At 49.3% G+C, this 19418-nt stretch overlaps 1 protein-coding gene across 7 annotated transcripts in view; it reads left to right on the top strand.

Moving 5' to 3' along the window:
• NEO1 (neogenin 1) overlaps positions 1 to 19418 on the top strand; it is a 171170-nt gene that overhangs the window by 112963 nt on the left and 38789 nt on the right. For 4 of the 7 annotated variants that reach the window (XM_040077832.2, XM_040077831.2, XM_040077827.2 and 1 more), the window contains exon 8: positions 15673 to 15832. In XM_040077832.2, coding sequence (XP_039933766.1) covers positions 15673 to 15832 — 160 coding nt within the window. Of the gene's footprint in view, positions 1 to 15612; positions 15833 to 19418 lie in introns of all 7 variants that reach the window. The other 3 variants (XM_040077825.2, XM_040077824.2, XM_040077828.2) reach the window with 1 other exon arrangement.

Here is a 19418-nt window from a genome sequence, read left to right as displayed (position 1 = left end):
GGAAAAGAACAGGTGGCAACAAGTAGGAGGAGGGAGGCAGATGGTTCCCTGTCACCCTGTGTGAAAGGCATTGACGAGTACCCGGCACCGGGAGAAGCAGGAGTGATGCCTGAGCACTGTGGAAAGCAGCGCCCTGGACTGTAAACAAATATGTTGTGTTCTGGGAGAACAATTTCAAAGCATCCTTTCAGATGCACCGTGTCACCTTCACAGCTGAAGGGAGGTGCTTTGTGGGGCTCTTGTGCTTTTATACCACAAAATAGAGGGTTTTCACTCCATTGTGAATTGTACAGGAGTGAGATCTCAGTGTAGGTGCTGTAGGATCTGTGTCAGGATTGTTTGTAGTGGAACTATTTGTTTCTTTAATCTCAGTTTTTTCATGAAAAAGGGGCTCTGCCCAAGCAAGGCTATCCTGCACGTGATTAATTATTCCCAGCACGAGAAGCCAGGAGGAGGAATTAGAAACCTGTGTGCAGCTGTAGAGCCGTGAGGCTTTGGGATCACGGACACATCTCCGAGGCGTTGCTGCAGGTTCTTCAGGAAGGAGGGGCAGGGAAGCAGGGAGCTGGCTCACCCTCCAGGGCTGCCTGCAGCGTTTCATCGCTCTGGGGAGGGTGAGGAGCCAGCCAGGAGCGCTGGCACGGGGGGCAGTGGGAGGAGGGACAGCAGGGCCCTGTGTGCCTGCTGGACACCGGCTCCTGTGGGGCAGGGAGGAGATGGAGCTTTGAGCCCTGGTACTCCAGTGGGGTGACAGCTCCGTGGAGTTTCCAGTGGGCTGGAATTCATTGCCTGTGTCTGGCTGGCGAGTGGAGCTGAGAATTCCAGCCTTGAGCTTCCAGACAGGAGGCTTTGGCTTGGTTGGGATATTTCTGGTGGGTTTCCATAGGAGACTGTGCTCGTGGACAAGAGGCAAACCGTGTGATCCTGAAGGACCAAAGCACGGGAGTGGTCTGCTCCACAGGACAGGGGTTGAGTGTCCAGGAGACAAGGAGGGATAAAGAAGGAGCCAGCTGGGCTCCAACACAAAGTGGAAGCCCAGGAATCTGGAATCAGAGGCAGAAAATTGCCTGGAAGCGTAGGGATGTAGGAAGGACGCAGCTCAGCTGGAGCTGGAACCTTTTCAGGGACGGTTATGGAGCAAACCCCCCAGGAGACCATGTTATGGGTACGTGAGAGAGAGGATGGTTGGGAAATCAGCAAGGATTTGCCAAAGGCAAACAGTGCCCAGCTGTTCCTGTGGCCTTCTGAGCTGAAATGGTCAGGGCTGTGGTTGAGAGGAGAGAAGCGGATTTTGTTTGCTTTGCCTTTAGCCAGGCCCTTGGTGCTGGCTCTGAGGGTATCCCTGAAGCTGAACTGGGAAATCCAGACTGGCTGATGGGATGTGTGGGGATTGGGAGCTTGTGATGTCCTGGATGAGTTTGGTTCATCCTGGACCCCCTGTTACTGCTCAGGCGGGGGTGGGGATGCAGGGCGGGTGGTGGTGACAGGGAAAAGCTGCAAGCAGAGGAATTTGTGATCAGAGAGGGCAGTTTCACAGGGAGGGAGCTGCAGTCCAGCAGGCTGCCCAGGGAGGTCTGGAAAGCTCTGCTCTTGGGAGATACTCCAGGCACACCTGCACAAGGCCCTCAGCAGCCTGGTTGAAGGTGACTCTGCTCAAGGGGGGTTCAGGTGAGCTCCCAGAGCTGTTCTGTGGGGCTGGGGTGGGGATGGACTCTCTTGCTATTGGTGCTCTGCAAGGAATGGCCAAATCTGGCAGCTCCATGGGATGTGTTTCCTGCTGATCTCCTTGGCAGAAACACAAGTGCCAGGTGTAGACGGCAGTCTGACATCACAAAGGACGTTTGATTAAAGTCTGACACCACTGCATGATCTCAGTTCCTCGCTGAGTCGCATTCCGGGGATCCTGATTCAGAGGGTTTTAAAGACCTCATTTATTGCCCTAAATTGGTGCATTTTTCAAGCAATTGAATTCTGTCCAGGCCCGCTGCTGCATAACCAATTCCATTTTGTGCTGGTACCTCTCTGCCAGGGTTTGGCTGTGGGCTGTGCTCAGTCTTGGAGCCCTGAAAGGAGCTGGGTGGGCTTCTCTGAGCCCCAGGAAGATGGAGAACATCAGGAATCTGATCCAAGTTTCCCAAAGCCAGCACATTTCAGTTAAGATTGTGCTGAAAATCTGTCATTTCTGCGCTGCAGATGGTGCTGGACTGTTTGAATTCACTTCAGGGTGACTTGGAGATGCCCATTCCTCACACAGAGGCCATTTCAGCTCCCCTGAGCTGACTGAAAAGGTTCCCAGCTAAAGCTGGATTTTGCAGGCAATGTCAGTCAGGATAGATGAAATACTCTGTGTTTTCCATAACTATAAGCTTCATTATGCTGTTGTAGGAGGCAAAGAGAAGTTGTTGACAATTTTTGGCTCCTACTGAAAGAAATGCAAAAGTTGGCACTAACAGGCCAACTGTGCTCTGCTTCGGAAAACTCAGTGACACGTTTGGGTATTTGCCATGTGTAAAAAATCCCATAAATAGGGCCCTGCCTGGTTCAAGCCCAGAGGCAGACTCCTCTCATGTCACCTCAGGACCTGTTTTCGATGATTTCACAGATATCAAATGTACCTTCTCTGCCTCTCTCACTCACGGAGGTGATGCTTTACAGTATGTTTTAGTCACATATTGTGAATGAAAACATTCTCAGTCCATGGAATTCTGTGGAGCTCTTGGAGACTTGCAGAAGTACTTGAAAAATCTGCAGGGTGTTGTGAATAAAATACAGATACAAGAGCAATACAGAGCAAGATAAAAATATATTGTTCTTATTCAAAGAACAGTGAAGGAGGACTCTGGATGTTCCTCTGCAGCGTCTCCTGTTTCTTCTCTCAGACAGAAATGTTCTCGTGTTCTTTCTGCCTTGTGGACAATGGGATGAGGTCCCTGTGGTTCCCAGGAGTGGCTTTCAGGAGTCTCAGCGTCCACCAGGAAAGAAATAGATGAATATGGAGCAGGGAGGCTGCAAAGCCTTGCAGACAAAAATCCACGAATTCTGCCAAGAGGAAAAAGCGCTCCCAAGAGTGAAGTGTGGATTTTGGGGGAGAGGGAGATGGTGCTGGAGCTGGGGTGGAACTGGGTGTTCAAAGTCCCCTCAGCACAAAGCAGCCCGTGGTTCTGGGAGAGCTGGTCTGTGCTGGGGGCACCTGGCTGCAGACCTGGGCAGATGGGGAAGAACCTCTGGTCTGGTGGAGAGGGAGAATCTGAAAGGCAGAGAATGGAAAATCCAGTGGGATGAGCATCCTCAGGGCCAGGAGCAGCAGGGGAGCTTCCTCCCTGCTTTTGTCTGTTTTATTTCCACATGTCCCTGGGGGTTTCCACTCACAGCATCAAAGTTTGTCCCCAGAAAGCTTTCAAAGCAGCAAATGTCCGATTCCGAGCTGCACACGGTGAGCTCTGCAGAGCTCCTGGCACTGCTGGGGCTCCACGGAGCCGGGAGCATTCCCGGAGTCCCTGCCTCCATCCCGGCCCTCCGGCATCCGCCCGCCGTCAGATGGATGGTGCAGAACAGCTTGGAAGCCTCATTTGGAGAGCTGTGCTCCAGGAACACAAACAGCATCTGAAATCACAAACTGACTTCAAACAGTCACAGCCAAAGCCAGGCTCAGAGAATGTTTTGTACCGGTTGTGTACACTCCAGTGCTAATTTTCTGTAAACACAGCAGTGTGCGCTCCTCTTTAGTGCTGGAAGAGTGGGGTTTTTGGGTTTAATTTTGATTTTAATTTACATTACTTAGCTATTATTCCTCAGGGAAAGGCAGCATTTGTGTTTCTCGTGGCTGCGTGTCTGTTCAAAATGGCCTGGGAGCTGTTTGAGTTCAGTCAGTTCCGTTTCTCGACTCAATTCCTGTTTAATAAATGATCTTTATTTATTCCCTCTTTATGGGCCCTGCTTATATATAGTCTTATTGAGAAGCAGAACTGATTAAACCACCCTGGATCCCAAACTTCTTGAACGTTTAACTTGATGAAGCAGGAGCTAAGCAGTTCTCAGTAGCCTATTCATGTTTAAAGCTGGCACAGGCTTTGAATAAATTGCTCTAATTTAGATTAAATTAGGAATAGATTAATGTTTGCCAGCGTGCCGTGAATCGCAGGGAGGCAGAACAGCATTTATATTGTGCTTATTAGTTTTCATTTCTTGTTTTATGACTGTATTTACAGTTGGCTTGGCAAAGAACTGGGAACCTCCTGATGGAATTTGTCCGGGGTTGGGTGCCGTGACTTCAGCCTGGGCCCACAAATAAAAGGTTGTGGGGATGCTGCTCGTGCAGCTGTGCCTGGAAACACGGGTACTGGCACCTTGAATTTTGGTTTTTACCAGGGGAGTTGATGGCTAGAGGGTCCTTTAAAAAATCCATGTCATGTTGGAAAAGGAGTGATACGTAAGGAATGTTCAGTGGAGGCAGAGCAAGGGCCCACAGGGGCGAAAAGCTTTGGTGTTTTATGAGAAATACACAACACAGGTTAATTCAAGTTTGCTGTTCTCCACCTGTAGTATTCCATATTTCTTGTCCCACTGCAGAAGTGCAGTGAGCTGGGATGTGTATGGAAGGCTCTGAGCCTGTTTGATCTCGTCTGGCTAATCCTGAATTCCTGAGAGAGTTTCTCAGTCCCACGAGAGTCTCTTGGCCCCCAGAAAGGCCGATCAGTAACACCAAATCCACCTCCCTCTACAGCACTGAAATCCACCCATTCCAGTGCTGTTCACCCTCATATTTTACACATTCCTGGCAGCTTGGCTGGGTGATGTCACGTCAGGAGTGCTTTTTCCTGGGAACAAAGCGGTGCCGCTCCGGACACGAGCCCAGCTCCAGCTGCGGAGTGACGGCTCCTCTGCCTGGCTCTGCCTCCTGCTTAGAGGGGAAAATACAAATAATCAGGGCCAAGAGCAGCCCCTGCAGTGGGTCACGAGGGCTCTTGTTTTTAATGGCTTTGCTTTTTCCATCCAGCCCTGCGTGAGTGGAAGGGCAGGATTAGCTGTAGCTTGATATCCGTCATGATTACCAAAGGCATTTCCTCTGCCTTTATTCCTCATATCCAGGGCTGTGGCGATTGACAGAAACGCCCTCAATTTGTAACTGATCCCAGGCTCGTGTTGGAAAGGAAAAGATCAGATTTTGTCAGTCTCGCACCAGTGGGGAGAACAAACACATGGGGTTGGTCTTAATTGGTTGCTTATATTTCAGAGATGCTAAATTATACAGAATAGCAGAGACAGCCGAGTGCCATTTGGTGAGAAGGGACGGGATTGGTTTTCACTTGCGCTGGGTTGGTTACAGGACCGATGCTGATGAAGATCTGGAGCTGGGAGAAGCTCCTGGTACTTACTGACAGCATCACCTGCACGGGTTCATGGGGTTTATTCTCCAAGGAAATGCCATAAATTTAACAAAGAAATGTAATTTTTATTGCTGTGTGTCCAGTGTTGAAACCAGCTGTAAAATGTCGCTGTTCTCACTGGGATAGAACAGCCTGGAGTGGGGGTTTCTTGTTTTCCTGGTTGTTTCCCCTCTCCTATCATCTCTCCTCTCCTCATGATGGTGGGTCCAGAGCCTTTAAAGGACAGGTGGATTCTGTGTGGTCTTCCTGACACATCAGCACTGGAAGTGTTGAAGGAAAAGAAAGAGGGAGGAAAGTCGTGCCTGGATCCTGCTCACAGCTGACTGGGGATGGACATTCCACCTTGGCCCTTCTTCAGCACCAATTTACACTTACAAACTGCTTTAAAAACTTGGGCTTGGAGCATTTTTAACAGCGGTCAGTGACCACAGCAGATCCACATTTAAATGTTGCATCTCTTGTTATAAACCCCGTCGTGTACTTCTGGGGAATGACCTTCAACTCTTGTGTGTGGGAAATGTACACCAAATTCAAATTCCCAAGCCTCTGTGCTGGGAAAAGTGGCTGCATTTTAAAAATACTCACAAGGTTCGCTTTTTCTGTTAGAATTAGAAATATGAGGAAGCAAATGAACATTACAGGTTTAAAAATAGATAAGAAAAAAGTCTTAATTGAGAGTTTATAAGTTTCCCAAATATTTTGATACTCCTCTAGTTCTATAAAAATGGCTGGGTGTGAGGTGGGCAGCAAGGAGCAGGTACATGTGGCTTTTAGCAGAGAAATGCAGTGAAAATGAACAAAATGTCCAGTATCACCTCTGATAGTGCTACTCTGTAGGTGGTTATAGGCTAAAAGAGGAAAGGGGGGTTTGAGGGGACTTTCTCTCTCTTAAAAAATATTAATTGTGGAGATACAAACCTAAATGTGAAGAAAACAGTGTGATAGATACATGTAAGAAACAAGTAGTTAAACAAGCCCTTAATAATTAATTTAAATAAGTTTTTTTTTTTTTAATTGGAGAAATAAGGACAATTTTGACGACGAGCAGCTTGTTCAGCCTCATCTGCTGCAGCTCTGGTTTGGCAGAGTCGGTGCTGCCGAGTTGTTCCAAGTGTCAGCAGCTCCCAAACAGAAGGAAGAGATGTCCCACTTCCAAGGTGTTTTTTGGAGAAAAGCAGCCAGGTCGGGTAACACCGAGCTCCAGCCCTGGTGCCCCTGCAGTGTCCCAGGCAGGGACAGAGGATGGATGTCCTATCCACAGGCACTCCAGGGGAATATTGCACCTTGAAGTCGGGGGTTAGCAGTGATCTGGGAGCAGCGGCAGGATTTGTGTGCAATGTTCCTTTGTTTCAGTGCAGGCTGTTACCCTGCTGTTCCTTTGAACACACATCCTGAAACAGTGGAGGCGTGCTCAGTCCCAGGGTGCTTTGGGCTGCAGGGACCCCAAAGCCCACCCAGTGCCACCCCTGCCATGGCTGGGACACCTCCTGCCCGTCCAGCCTGGCCTGGGGCACTGCCAGGGATGTTGTGGCCCTGCCGGCAGGATTCTTGGGGATTATTGCAGCATTCCCCGAGCTCCCAGCACTGCTGACCCCTTCCCTGCTGAGCATCCCTGCAGGAACCACGAGGGAGAGGTGGGGAGGGAGCTGCACAAGGGCAGGAGGAGTTCCAGGCAGGGCCTGCAGCAGCTTCTTCAGCTCGTGGGATGTGGCTGTGCAGAGTCCTTTGCACAGGGCACGGGGCTTTGTCCATCACTGCTCCGCAAAGGCCCTGTGATTTGGGAATAAAGTCACAGCTCTGCTGTTATCGTTAAAGTCAGATTGCAGAACGCTCTTGCAGGCTCTGCTGCTCGCAGGAGACTTTTTAAAATTCTTCAGAGGAGTTCAGCTGATGAATATTTACAGTGACACCCTGGCCAGGGTTCTTTGCAGGCACTTGCAGGCAGTTTTCCTGTCTCAGGTTCTATATCTGGGTTTTGTTTCCGGCTTTTTATTCCTTTTCTCAAGGAATAGTTGTTAAAAAATATTTAATTTTTTAAAAACTTGATTAGTCCCTACTGAATTTGAAGGTCATGTCCATCATTTTGCAATATGTGTTATGGTTTGAATTTCTTTCCAATGACAAAACGTATTTCAAAGCAGTTTTAAACTCCTTGGGGACAGGTGAGGTGTGTTTGGTTTATTTCCCTTTTTTTAATAACTTGATTCTCGTGACCGAAATCCCTGCAGGGCTTTTTTCCTTTGCATCCTCCCCTGGAGCACTGGGATGTGATTGGATCCAGGGGGTTCCTGCTCCGTTTCCCTGGAATGCGTCAGCAGGGCCATCACGCCTTTTTGAGAGTTGTTTTATGAGACAGGAAAAAAATCAAATTGTTTCCTCTACACCAAAGCGTTTCATGGTGAAACGGGAATGGGAGGAGGGCTCGTTATCAGGAGGGGTTTTATGACTTCCCTTAAAACACAGGCTCCCAGTCAGAATGTGTTTATCACCACATTTATATATCCCACTTCACCGAGCACCCAGCAGCATCCGTTCACAGTGCAGAACAGAACCAAATAAATGCCCAAACCCAGAAGCACCGAGTGGCAGTTAAACACTTGCTTGTTCTGGATTTTGGGGGAGTTCTTTGCAGCACTGTACATTGAGTGAAGAGTAAATAACAGCTCTCGCTCCCAGTGGTGATGTAAATTAATCTAAGGCAATTAAAAATTAAAAATAAGGCATTTTGCCCGCTCCAGGCTAAACGTGTCAGCACAGAGGAGTAAATAAGGAAGCATCTCTGGCTCATTTATGAGGAAAATTAGGGCTGTTGATGGGGGAGAGTTTGTTCATAGGGTGGGGGTTGAGTTTGGGTTCTTAAGTGTGTGAGGAGCGAAATTTATTCCAAGTGTTGAGTCATGTTCTTGTTCTGAAATCTCTCCCTTGAGTGAGATGATCCAGGGAAATGCTTGTGAGGGGTCAGCTCCTGGATCCCTGTGCTCCATGTAGTTCCTGCAGTGTAATTCCCAAAGGGATGTTCTGGTCAGTGACTGTGGTTCCTGCAGGTTTCATTTCCCAAAGGGATGCTCTGGTCAGTGGCTCTGTGGTTCCTGCAGGTTTCATTTCCCACAGGGATGCTCTGGTCAGTGGCTCTGTGGTTCCTGCAGGTTTCATTTCCCAAAGGGATGCTCTGGTCAGTGGCTCTGTGGTTCCTGCAGTGTAATTCCCAAAGGGATGCTCTGGTCAGTGACTGTGGTTCCTGCAGTGTAATTCCCAAAGGGATGCTCTGGTCAGTGACTGTGGTTCCTGCAGGTTTCATTTCCCAAAGGGATGCTCTGGTCAGTGACTGTGGTTCCTGCAGTGTAATTCCCAAAGGGATGCTCTGGTCAGTGTCTCTGTGGTTCCTGCAGTGTAATTCCCAAAGGGATGCTCTGGTCAGTGTCTCTGTGGTTCCTGCAGTATAATTTCCCAAAGGGATGCTCTGGTCAGTGACTGTGGTTCCTGCAGTGTAATTCCCAAAGGGATGCTCTGGTCAGTGGCTCTGTGGTTCCTGCAGTGTAATTCCCAAAGGGATGCTCTGGTCAGTGGCTCTGTGGTTCCTGCAGTGTAATTCCCAAAGGGATGCTCTGGTCAGTGGCTCTGTGGTTCCTGCAGTGAAATTCCCGAAGGGATGCTCTGGTCAGTGGCTCTGTGGTTGCTGCAGGTTTCATTTCCCAAAGGGATGCTCTGGTCAGTGACTGTGGTTCCTGCAGGTTTCATTTCCCACAGGGATGCTCTGGTCAGTGGCTCTGTGGTTCCTGCAGTGTAATTCCCAAAGGGATGCTCTGGTCAGTGGCTCTGTGGTTCCTGCAGTGTAATTCCCAAAGGGATGCTCTGGTCAGTGACTGTGGTTCCTGCAGTGTAATTCCCAAAGGGATGCTCTGGTCAGTGACTGTGGTTCCTACAGGTTTCATTTCCCAAAGGGATGCTCTGGTCAGTGGCTCTGTGGTTCCTGCAGTGTAATTCCCAAAGGGATGCTCTGGTCAGTGACTGTGGTTCCTACAGGTTTCATTTCCCAAAGGGATGCTCTGGTCAGTGGCTCTGTGGTTCCTGCAGTGTAATTCCCAAAGGGATGCTCTGGTCAGTGACTGTGGTTCCTGCAGGTTTCATTTCCCAAAGGGATGCTCTGGTCAGTGGCTCTGTGGTTCCTGCAGGTTTCATTTCCCAAAGGGATGCTCTGGTCAGTGGCTCTGTGGTTCCTGCAGTGTAATTCCCAAAGGGATGCTCTGGTCAGTGACTGTGGTTCCTGCAGTGTAATTCCCAAAGGGATGCTCTGGTCAGTGACTGTGGTTGCTGCAGTGTAATTCCCAAAGGGATGCTCTGGTCAGTGACTGTGGTTGCTGCAGTGTAATTCCCAAAGGGATGCTCTGGTCAGTGACTGTGGTTCCTGCAGTGTAATTCCCAAAGGGATGCTCTGGTCAGTGACTGTGGTTCCTGCAGTGTAATTCCCAAAGGGATGCTCTGGTCAGTGGCTCTGTGGTTCCTGCAGTGTAATTCCCAAAGGGATGCTCTGGTCAGTGACTGTGGTTGCTGCAGTGTAATTCCCAAAGGGATGCTCTGGTCAGTGACTGTGGTTGCTGCAGGTTTCATTTCCCAAAGGGATGCTCTGGTCAGTGGCTCTGTGGTTCCTGCAGTGTAATTCCCAAAGGGATGCTCTGGTCAGTGGCTCTGTGGTTGCTGCAGGTTTCATTTCCCACAGGGATGCTCTGGTCAGTGACTGTGGTTCCTGCAGTGTAATTCCCAAAGGGATGCTCTGGTCAGTGACTGTGGTTCCTGCGGTGTAATTCCCAAAGGGATGCTCTGGTCAGTGGCTCTGTGGTTCCTGCAGGTTTCATTTCCCAAAGGGATGCTCTGGTCAGTGGCTCTGTGGTTGCTGCAGGTTTCATTTCCCAAAGGGATGCTCTGGTCAGTGGCTCTGTGGTTCCTGCAGGTTTCATTTCCCACAGGGATGCTCTGGTCAGTGGCTCTGTGTCCAGCTGTGCTCCTCTCCTGGTGTTGGTCCCAATGCTGTTGTATTTATCTTTCTGACACATTTCCAACATCACACACGAAGTCCTGCAGTTTAAATTAACTCATGAAGGGTAATTAAGTCTACGAAATCCTAAATTTGGAGGGGGTTTTATGCCAAGAGGGGGTTTTATGCCTGTGTCTTACCCCAGGGGAACTGGGGTGATGGTGGCTATCGTTGGAACTCCAGGAGATTCAGGGTTCGGATTCAGGATATTTATTTTCATTCTATAAAGCAGAAATTACTTTCCATCCTCTTCTTTCTGGTTCTGTTCCGTCTCTGTTCCAGCTCTGCATGAAAGCACCAATTTGTGGAGGAACAGGAGTCCCAGAGATTTCTTTAAATGAGTTTTTCCCAGGGAAGGAGTTAATTCCATTATTACAGCTGATGTGGTGAGACCACCTTCAGCACTGTGACTGTTTGTGCTGAGAGGAATTATTTGGGCCAGGTAACTTGGCTTTCTTTGAGTGTGGTACCACTCAGGGGACAGCTGTGATTAACAAGGTGATCCCTCCTGTTGGAAATTTACATTTTAAACATTTGAACAAGGACAGCAGTTGGATACAGGTAAAAACATGGGCAAAAAATAGGAGAGAAAGCAAAACTTTGAAGGATGGTGTGCAGTGTGAACTTAGTGATTTTGTTATTTCATGCTTATTGCTGCACTACAGCCAAATGCTGCTGTTGTTTTTAAATACGATGTGCATAATGAGATCGGTGGGATTTGAGTCTGCAGCATCACAGCTGCTTAATCCTGATCCAAGTTGAATCCTTCCATTGGGACACCACGAACCAAAGTTCAAATTTAGAACGGTGCATTTGGTAAAAGAAAAAGTTTGCAAACCTTTATTACCTCTCTGGAATCACTTAAATGGAAAAATATTGTTTACTGAGTATACAGTTTTATATGAATACCCCACATCAAAATTAAACATTTTCATGCCTCTGAGGTATTTTTTTCCTTAGGGAATACAGTTAAAATATTAGAGGTGTTGGGATCTGAATGTCCTAGGTAATTTTTTTTTCCCAGCAGGTTTGTCAGCAGAACAGTGATTTGCTGTTTTTAGTTGTATAGGTCTTCAGTTGCTGAAATCACATTTCAAAGGTATTTCAAATCTCTAAAATCCACCCTGAGGTCCTTCCCAGGAGGATTTTCTCTTCTCCTCCTCTGTGTTTTAGCTGGTGCCCTGTTCCTCCTGTCCCTGTGAATGATCCCCTGGGCAGGTCCTTCTGCTTCTCCAGGGGCTGGATCCATCTCCCCCTCCCCGGGTTCCTTGGTGCCATTGGCCTTCCCCACCCATTCCTGCTCCTTGCCTCAGGGACTCTTGGGTCTCCGTGTCTCTGGGCTGGGGGATGCTCTGGGGTCCCTGTTGGTGTTTGGGGTGAGAGCTGCTCCAGAGCTCCATCGGATGCTCCAGGAACACCTGGATCACTCTCCAGTGCCTCCTCTGCTTCCAGAACCCCAGCACTGTCCTCGGGCAGGTGCTGTAACCAGCACTTGCAAACACTGGCCAAAACAGCCTAAAAACGACTTTTAACCAGTTCTCCAGGTGCTTCTGGATCCGAATCCCTGCATTTCCACAGCCCTTCAGAGGCAGGTGGTGGCAGTGCCGGAGGGTACCAGGGACTGGAGTGTTCAGATAAGGCTGGAGCAGATAACATTCCTGTTCCGCCACCCTTTGTGTTGGAGCCAGGGGGATCGCTGGAATGTTGTTGCCAAACAGGAGGAAGGCAGGGAAAGGGAAATGTGGAAAGTATTTCCGATGATTTCATAACAACCTTTCAGTGAGTGCTTTTCAGGTGTGGCTGAGTTGTTTGGAAAAGTTCTCCTGGCTCCCCTGGGTGGTGGCTCTGGAGCAGCTTTCTCCATCTCTTTGTTATCCCAGGGTTTTCCTACAAGATGAAGAGCTGGGGTCACAGCAGTGCACCCACCCCATGGACACCTTCACCTCCTGGACGTCACCAGCCAGTGCTGGGGCAGTCAAAACCTTGATACTGGTTGATTCGAGTCCGAATCCTTGTGGGTATTTGCACACCCTGCCAAGTGTTTGGATAAAATAGTTGCAGTATTTGATGTCTGCTCAGAAGGAGCAGCTTGATAGAAGGGGCATGAGGATCAGCAGCTGGAATGTCCTCTCACCCTGGATCCCTGGGATTCCTCTGGGCCTGCCTTGGCTGGCACTGTTGGTGTCACACCTGAGCAGCACAAACACAAGATTCCTTTGTCTTGGAATGCTGGAGGACGTGGGGGAAACCATTTCAATGGGGAAGATAATTTCTAGGGCAAAGTTCAAAATTTCTGCTTCTCATGTTGCTGGGAATTGCTGCCTGGGCTGCAGGAGTGGAACTCTGCTGCCTGGAGCTGTTTAGGAGTTCCAGCATCCCTCTGGTCCCAGTTATTCCACAGTAGGACAGGAATCATGGTGCAAAGCACAAGCTGAATGTGCTTTTAAAAAATGAGATTGATGGGAAGCTGTGCAGGAATAACTGCAGAGAGCAGTCCAGAGCTGGGGTTTCAGAAGTGGCGAAGGAGATGTTAGAAAGAAGAGACTTGAGTTGCTGCTTTCTAGTGCTGAAAGCTGGAAGTGACAAAGCCATTCCCTGACTGATGTTAGAGCTAATTTGGGTGTAATTGCTCATTAACACAGCTCTGACTGCCGAGCTCTGCTCACCCAGCTGGGGATGGAGCCTCTGTAACAACACTTGGAGCATTTGGAGGAAATCCCTTAATTTTTGGGCTCCATCCCCCAGCTTGTGGGGAGTTCTGGGCCTGGCCCTGCTCCCCTCACCTGGGGGGTTCCAGGTCCTTGCTGCTCTCTCTGGGTCACAGCTGGTTTTTCAGGTGTCATTCGGATTCTGTTTTCTGTGGGAAGGAACATTGCTGGTCTGAGCTTTGCACAAGGATAGAACTGGGTGTCTGTTCTCTGGGAATTCCTGGCAGCTCTCCCAGCCCCATGAGCTCTGTGTGCACATCACTTGAGAAAAGATGGATCCATTTCATGGTGTGGGAAGAAAAACACGTGACTGTGTGGGGATGGGGTTTAGATTAAGCAGATGAATTTTCAAAATATTCCACTTGAACTCAACGGAATGAATTTTAACCATGGGTAAGGGGTGGATTTTGCATGGAAACCATTTGAAGCAGATCACCTGACAATATTGCCAAGACAGGTAAGAACAGCTCAAGCGTGAGTGTTTGGAATTTGAGGTGAACTGGAAATGAAGCAGCACAGTGGGCACCAGGGAGAGTCCTGCAGCTCTTGTGGGAGCACTGAGGAAGGAGCTGGTCAGGTGCAGTGAGAAGGTCTCCAGTTCAAGGGAGCTGCTGCCAAGGGCTGGGATTTGAACGCAGGGAAAGCCTGGAGTGACACTGGCTCAGCGCTGGAACGTTATTCAGGAGCAGGGAGGTGGTTTGGGGAGATCCCCTGGCCCCGTTCAGGGCTCTCCTGAGTGATCTGTGACAGCAAGGGAACCCCTGGGGGAGTGGGGCCCTGGCTGAGACCAGAAGAGCTAAAAGTGGTGCATTCCTGCAAGAAATCCAATTATGGGACATAAAAACGGGGGGGTTAGATAAAAATAGATTTTGCAATGAATGTGAAATTAATGGTGTCATGTATTGATCAGGAGGGGCTGCTGGAGAGCACTTAATTGGGATCTTTAGCTGTTCGAGTGTGGAAGAGATAATTAAGGAGATACCCTGGAGTATGTGTCTCTCTGTGGTCTGTATTTGGAATACCAAAATGTTCCTGGCTCTGGGAATCTGTCTCCCAGTTCTGCCCACGGACTGGTGAGACGTTGTACAAATCTGATAAAAACCCCATGGCTCTGTCAGGACCTGCCCAAGAAACAGAGCAGGAAAAATGAGAGTTCTGCCCATGGAGGGCCTCCCAAGCTGATGCTTGGCTTGACAAGGGGCTTTGACCATTTCAGATCAGGTTGTTGCTGGTGGAAGACTCCTCAGTGTTTTTCCCTGAAGGTTTGGTCATTCACACATTTTCTCCTTTAGTCAGGTTTTTTCGGGATGTTTTCTCGTTGCGTATCAGAGCACAAATCCACAGGTTCTGGTGGAGATGCTGCAACTCAACAACAGCTCTTCTAGTCCTGAACTTCTTTCTGGGGAAAAGCAGAGCAATTTTAGTTAGTTTCCATAATTAATGAAAAAACAAATGAATTTGGCAGCATGGATTCCCATGTGGAAAATGTCATCAGGTGGTTTGAGCTTGGTAAATAGTTAAGAATCCAGAAAAATTCCGTGTACCCTGAGCTTTGGGGGTTTGTTACTGATTGTGCTGCTCGGAATACTCGCTGGTAATTGGGGTCCAGCTGCTCGGAATCTCACTGTTACATTTACTGGCTGGATTGCTTTAATAGGATTTGGAGAGTGGCTCTTCCTATGGTTCAGCTTGTGCTGTTAAATCACCAACCTTTGAATGCAGTAATCCCTGGATTGATCCTGCCTTGGAGTAGCGACGTAGGAAGACACGACCGAGGCTAAAAGTTTGGAGAGTGTGGGTGTGACCCAGAGCAGCAGTTGATGCTTGTTGGAGGCGCTGTGAAATGATGCAGTGGGTGCTGTGGGACAGAGGGAGAGCGCTGATGGCAGGAGAGCAGTGGGAACAAGGCTGCAATTCCCGTGCCATGGGCAGCAGCAGAGCCCAGGCAGGTCAGGAAGCAGCTTGGTGTGAAACGACTGCAGGCTTTGGCTGGATGAGTTTGCACTGGGAGGAATTCTGTTTATTCATCTGTGGTTCTGTAATAACTGAGAATCATTAATTGAATCGTGCATGTTAACGAGCTGCAATTCACAGAGGTTGGGGTTTCACTGTCCCCTGCGGTCACAAAGCAGTGACACTGTGGTTTGCTGCTGGTGTCCTCTCCTGAGGTCTCTCTTACCCCCAGTTCCACCCTTCCCTCCCCTGCCACTTCCATTACAGTGGAGATTTGGTCTGCTTGCCTGACAGTGCCGTGTCCTGTACTCCCCATTAGTGGTCAGTAGTTACCTCTGCCTGCATGTCAGCCTTCAGTTTAATGGCCTTTTTTGTGTGTTCATTTTCTTCTGTTTCCCATCGTGGTTTTGTTTATTTCTTTTACGTTTTGTTTTTTTTTCTGTTCTCTTTTCTTTTTTTTTTTTTTTTTTTTTTTTTAAAAAAACGTGGTGATGTTTGCCCTTCATATTCCCCAATGTTTGCACATGCCAAGATGTTGCCATCCCAACATTACCTCCCACTTCACTGACCAGTGCCACTAATGACCATCTAGCACCAGCCACAGCGGGACCCCTGCCCTCCGCCCCGCGCGACGTCGTGGCCACGCTCGTGTCCACTCGCTTCATCCGGCTCACGTGGCGGCCGCCGGCCTCGGACCCGCACGGAGACAACCTCACCTACTCCATCTTCTACACCAAGGAGGGCATCAACAGGTAATCGCGCTGCTGCTGGCCTTCGCTGGCACGCCGAGTTCTGGAGAGGCAGATTTGTTAGGTTGTGATGCGTGGGAGTCAGGGTGGAGGAGTTGGGGCGTTGTCCGGGTCCTCCTTCTTCGTGGGTTTGGGTGGGTTTGTGTAATTGGGTGGAGAACGTCCTCATTGTGGGCTTTGGGTGGCCAATGATGGGTCAAAAGTATAAATAATACGGGTGTCATCTGGTTATCAGGGAATTTGCACTTAAACAGCCTTGGAAAGAGTCAGAGGCACTCCATTTTACCTTCGTTTTCTGACTTGCTAGTTAGAGCTCACGGCTCGTGAGTCTGTAAATAGGGAAGAAATGATAAACATCCAAGTCTGAATTCAAAACCTGCATTTCCCATCTATAAATCCTGACCTCAGCAGAGAGAAAAGGAAGCCAGAACCGTCACAGTCTGTGAACTGGAGGGATGTAGGAAATGGAATCACAGAAAGTTCTCAAAATCGTACAGGCATAGTGGATGCAAATATAGCCATAGATGAAGGCTTTGAATCAGCACCTTAGAACAGACGAGACTTATCGGAACAATAAATCAAAACTGCTGTCCTTAGAAAATCCTTAGAACAGACCAGGTTTAAAATGGCATTAAAATTGCTGTGGTGTAAAATAGCAATGCTTAAAGCAGGCAAGAGAGCTGCCTTAAAGAAGCAAAAAGAAATACTTCAAGTAGTGAGAGACTTTAAATTTTGCTGATGTGACTTTGTGTGCAAAACTAATAATGCTGTTTGGCTGGATGAAAAAATACATATTGTAGTAGAGTTATGTGACACGAGGTAATTAATAAGTGACAAAGTTAGGAGAGTTTTTCTCTGGTTGTACCGAGAGGGGGATTTGTGGGAAATACTAAAGGTGAGAAGACTTTCAGAAGCTGTGAAAGCAGACCCCAGGAACAGGAGCAGAAGAATTTAGAATTAGCTGTAGCTGCAGAGCTTGAAAGTAGGAAAAGTTACAGTAGTACAGCAAGCAAGGACATGAAGCAATAGTTTGAGTCTTTAGGCTTAGCTGAGATAGACCTTAAGACTGCAGAAAAATATGCCTAGGAAGATGGCAGAAGGTTTTAAGGTCAGTAAGAGCACTGTGTATTTGCACTCAACCCTTGCTCTACCTCCACCAGCCCTTTCCAGGGCTCCAGGAGTTCCACAGGCAGTGCTTGAGCCTGGTTGGATTGACTGCAAACCCTTCCAAGCTAATTTTATTTACACTGAAATACCGTACCATCACCCCAGAGCCTGCAAAGGGCTGACAAACTTTGTTTCAGGGAGGACCCGGACATCCATTCCAGGCAAGCTGTCCAGATCCACCCCAAAAGTCGGTCCAGCTGATTAATAAGGTCAAATTGCCAAGTGAAAGTGATTTGAACCTAATTTTGTTGCTGCCTGCCTTTAGCAGCCTGCTGGGGACAGAGCAGCAGGACTGTCACAGCTGCTCGAGCGGCGCAGGAGCATCCCTGGAAGGCTCCTGAGGCTTCAGAGCCCTGCAGATCCCCCTGGCTGCAGGGACAGCTGTGTGATGGGTGTTGCTTAAACACCGGGGTCAGTGCTCCACACCAGTTCCATCCCAGAAATCTGCTGAGTGCCCCACAGTCATCACCTGTGACTGTTATCCCAAAGGATGCTTTACCCCTTCTCCTTCCTGATGGGATCTACTGCTCAGAACTACGGCTTCAAGCTGTGATAAGTTTGAGGGAGCTGAAGCGAACATTCGTTTGGAGCGGTGCTTAATTAATTGCAGATTAGCTTATCAGATTTATTACTCAAGGGAAAACGATCTGTCACCTTATTGATGAGAGTGTGAGGCGCAAAGTCATTTGAAACAGAAAACACTCGAGAGGGGAATTCCTGCTCTTCCTTAATGCTGTGGGTAAGGAATCTTGTCCAGGCTCACGGCTATTAATCGAGGCAATTAGTAACATTTTATTTGCCTCACAAATGTTGTTCTTCTGTTACTTCCGTAACTTGGTAACGTCCGAGGTGTTGCAGGTTGGATGTGGCTTGGAGCAGCCTGGGATGGTGGGAAGCGTTCAGGAACGCCCAAATCCTCTGAGGGCAGGTTCTGACTGCCTTGGCCTCTGCTGGCTCAGCTTCCTTCGGTCTTCACCTGTTCAGGGAGGGGAGGCCCAGGAGCATGGCAGTGCCCCTTCACCTCTGCCCCTCCGACTTATTTGGGGGGATTCTGCTCCGGTGCCCCTCAGGTGAGACCCCACCTGCAGAGCTGCCTCAGCCCTGGGGCCACGGGATGCTCTGGGGGCTGGAGCCCCTCTGGAGCCAGGCTGGGAGAGCTGGGGGTGCTCACCTGGAGAGGAGAAGCTCCAGGCAGAGCTCAGAGCCCCTGCCAGGGCCTGAGGGGCTCCAGGAGAGCTGGAGAGGGACTGGGACAAGGGCTGGAGGGACAGCACACAGGGAATGGCTTCCACTGCCAGAGGGCAGGGATGGATGGGAGATTGGGAATCAGGAATTGTTCCCTGTGAGGGTGGGCAGGCCCTGGCACAGGGTGCCCCTGGATCCCTGGCAGTGCCCAAGGCCACTGGGACTTGGAGCAGCCTGGGTTGGTGGAAGGTGTCCCTGCCATGGCAGGGTTGGCTCTGGATCACTTCATTTCTGTTCCAACCCATTCTGTGATTCCAAGAGGAGCATTTTAAAGCGAAGAAGTAGCAATGAGGGGACATTTCTGCTTCAGGGGCTGCACAGTGTCACCAGCTGTGACTTGTCCCACCTTGGCCTGGTGACATTGGAGAGGCTCCCCTGGAGGCAGCGAGCTGGGAGTGAAAGGATGTCCCCAAGGATGTCCCCAAGGATGTCCCAGGGCTTTCCTGTCCCACCCCCTGGGGAATCTGGCCAGATGAAGTCACTGTCTCACACAGCTGCAAGGTTATTTCATCCCCATGTCAGGTGTTTATTCACTCCACACTCAGGGCAGTTCCCCTGGAAAGGGTGTGAAGATTCAGAGGTGCTGCAGGGAGATTTAATTCTGGGGAACTTTAGAGGGGCACTCAGGCGGGAGAACCCCCGACTTCAAGATTTGGACAAAAATAAAAGAAATAATGGCACATTGCCGGTGTGAGGTGCTAAATTACACGTGTGGGATGTTCAAACCCTGCTGAATTCACGGCTCACTGTGGAGTGCTTCAGACACAGCAAATGGAGTTTAATTGTGTGTAATGACCCTCAGAATGCCTCTGGAGCCCCCTGCCAGGCCCCACAGCTGGCACACACAACATCCACTCCCTTGCAGCTCCCCAAAGGTGCTTTCTTAGATAGAAACGCGACTTTAACCTTGGCCACCCTCCTGGTCTTGCACTGAGGGCTCTTCCCTCGGTGTGAGAGTTCCTGTGACCCTTACCTGGCGTTCCCAAAGCCCCGTAATTGGGGATTAGAGTGGAATCATGGAACAGTCAGACCCATCTGCAGGGTAATGCAGTTATTCCTGGCGCCCATCTGCTTGATGCCTGTTATCCCCACCTGAGCACGATGGAAAAGGTGCTCCAGGCTCCGCAGGAAGGGCCATAAAGGAAGGATTCCCGCAGCACTTAATTAGATTAATCGC

Source organism: Hirundo rustica, chromosome 13, assembly GCF_015227805.2.
Source record: "Hirundo rustica isolate bHirRus1 chromosome 13, bHirRus1.pri.v3, whole genome shotgun sequence".
NCBI lineage: Eukaryota > Metazoa > Chordata > Aves > Passeriformes > Hirundinidae > Hirundo > Hirundo rustica.
Note: the sequence above shows the minus strand (reverse complement) of the source record. Positions and strands in the feature narration are given on the sequence as shown.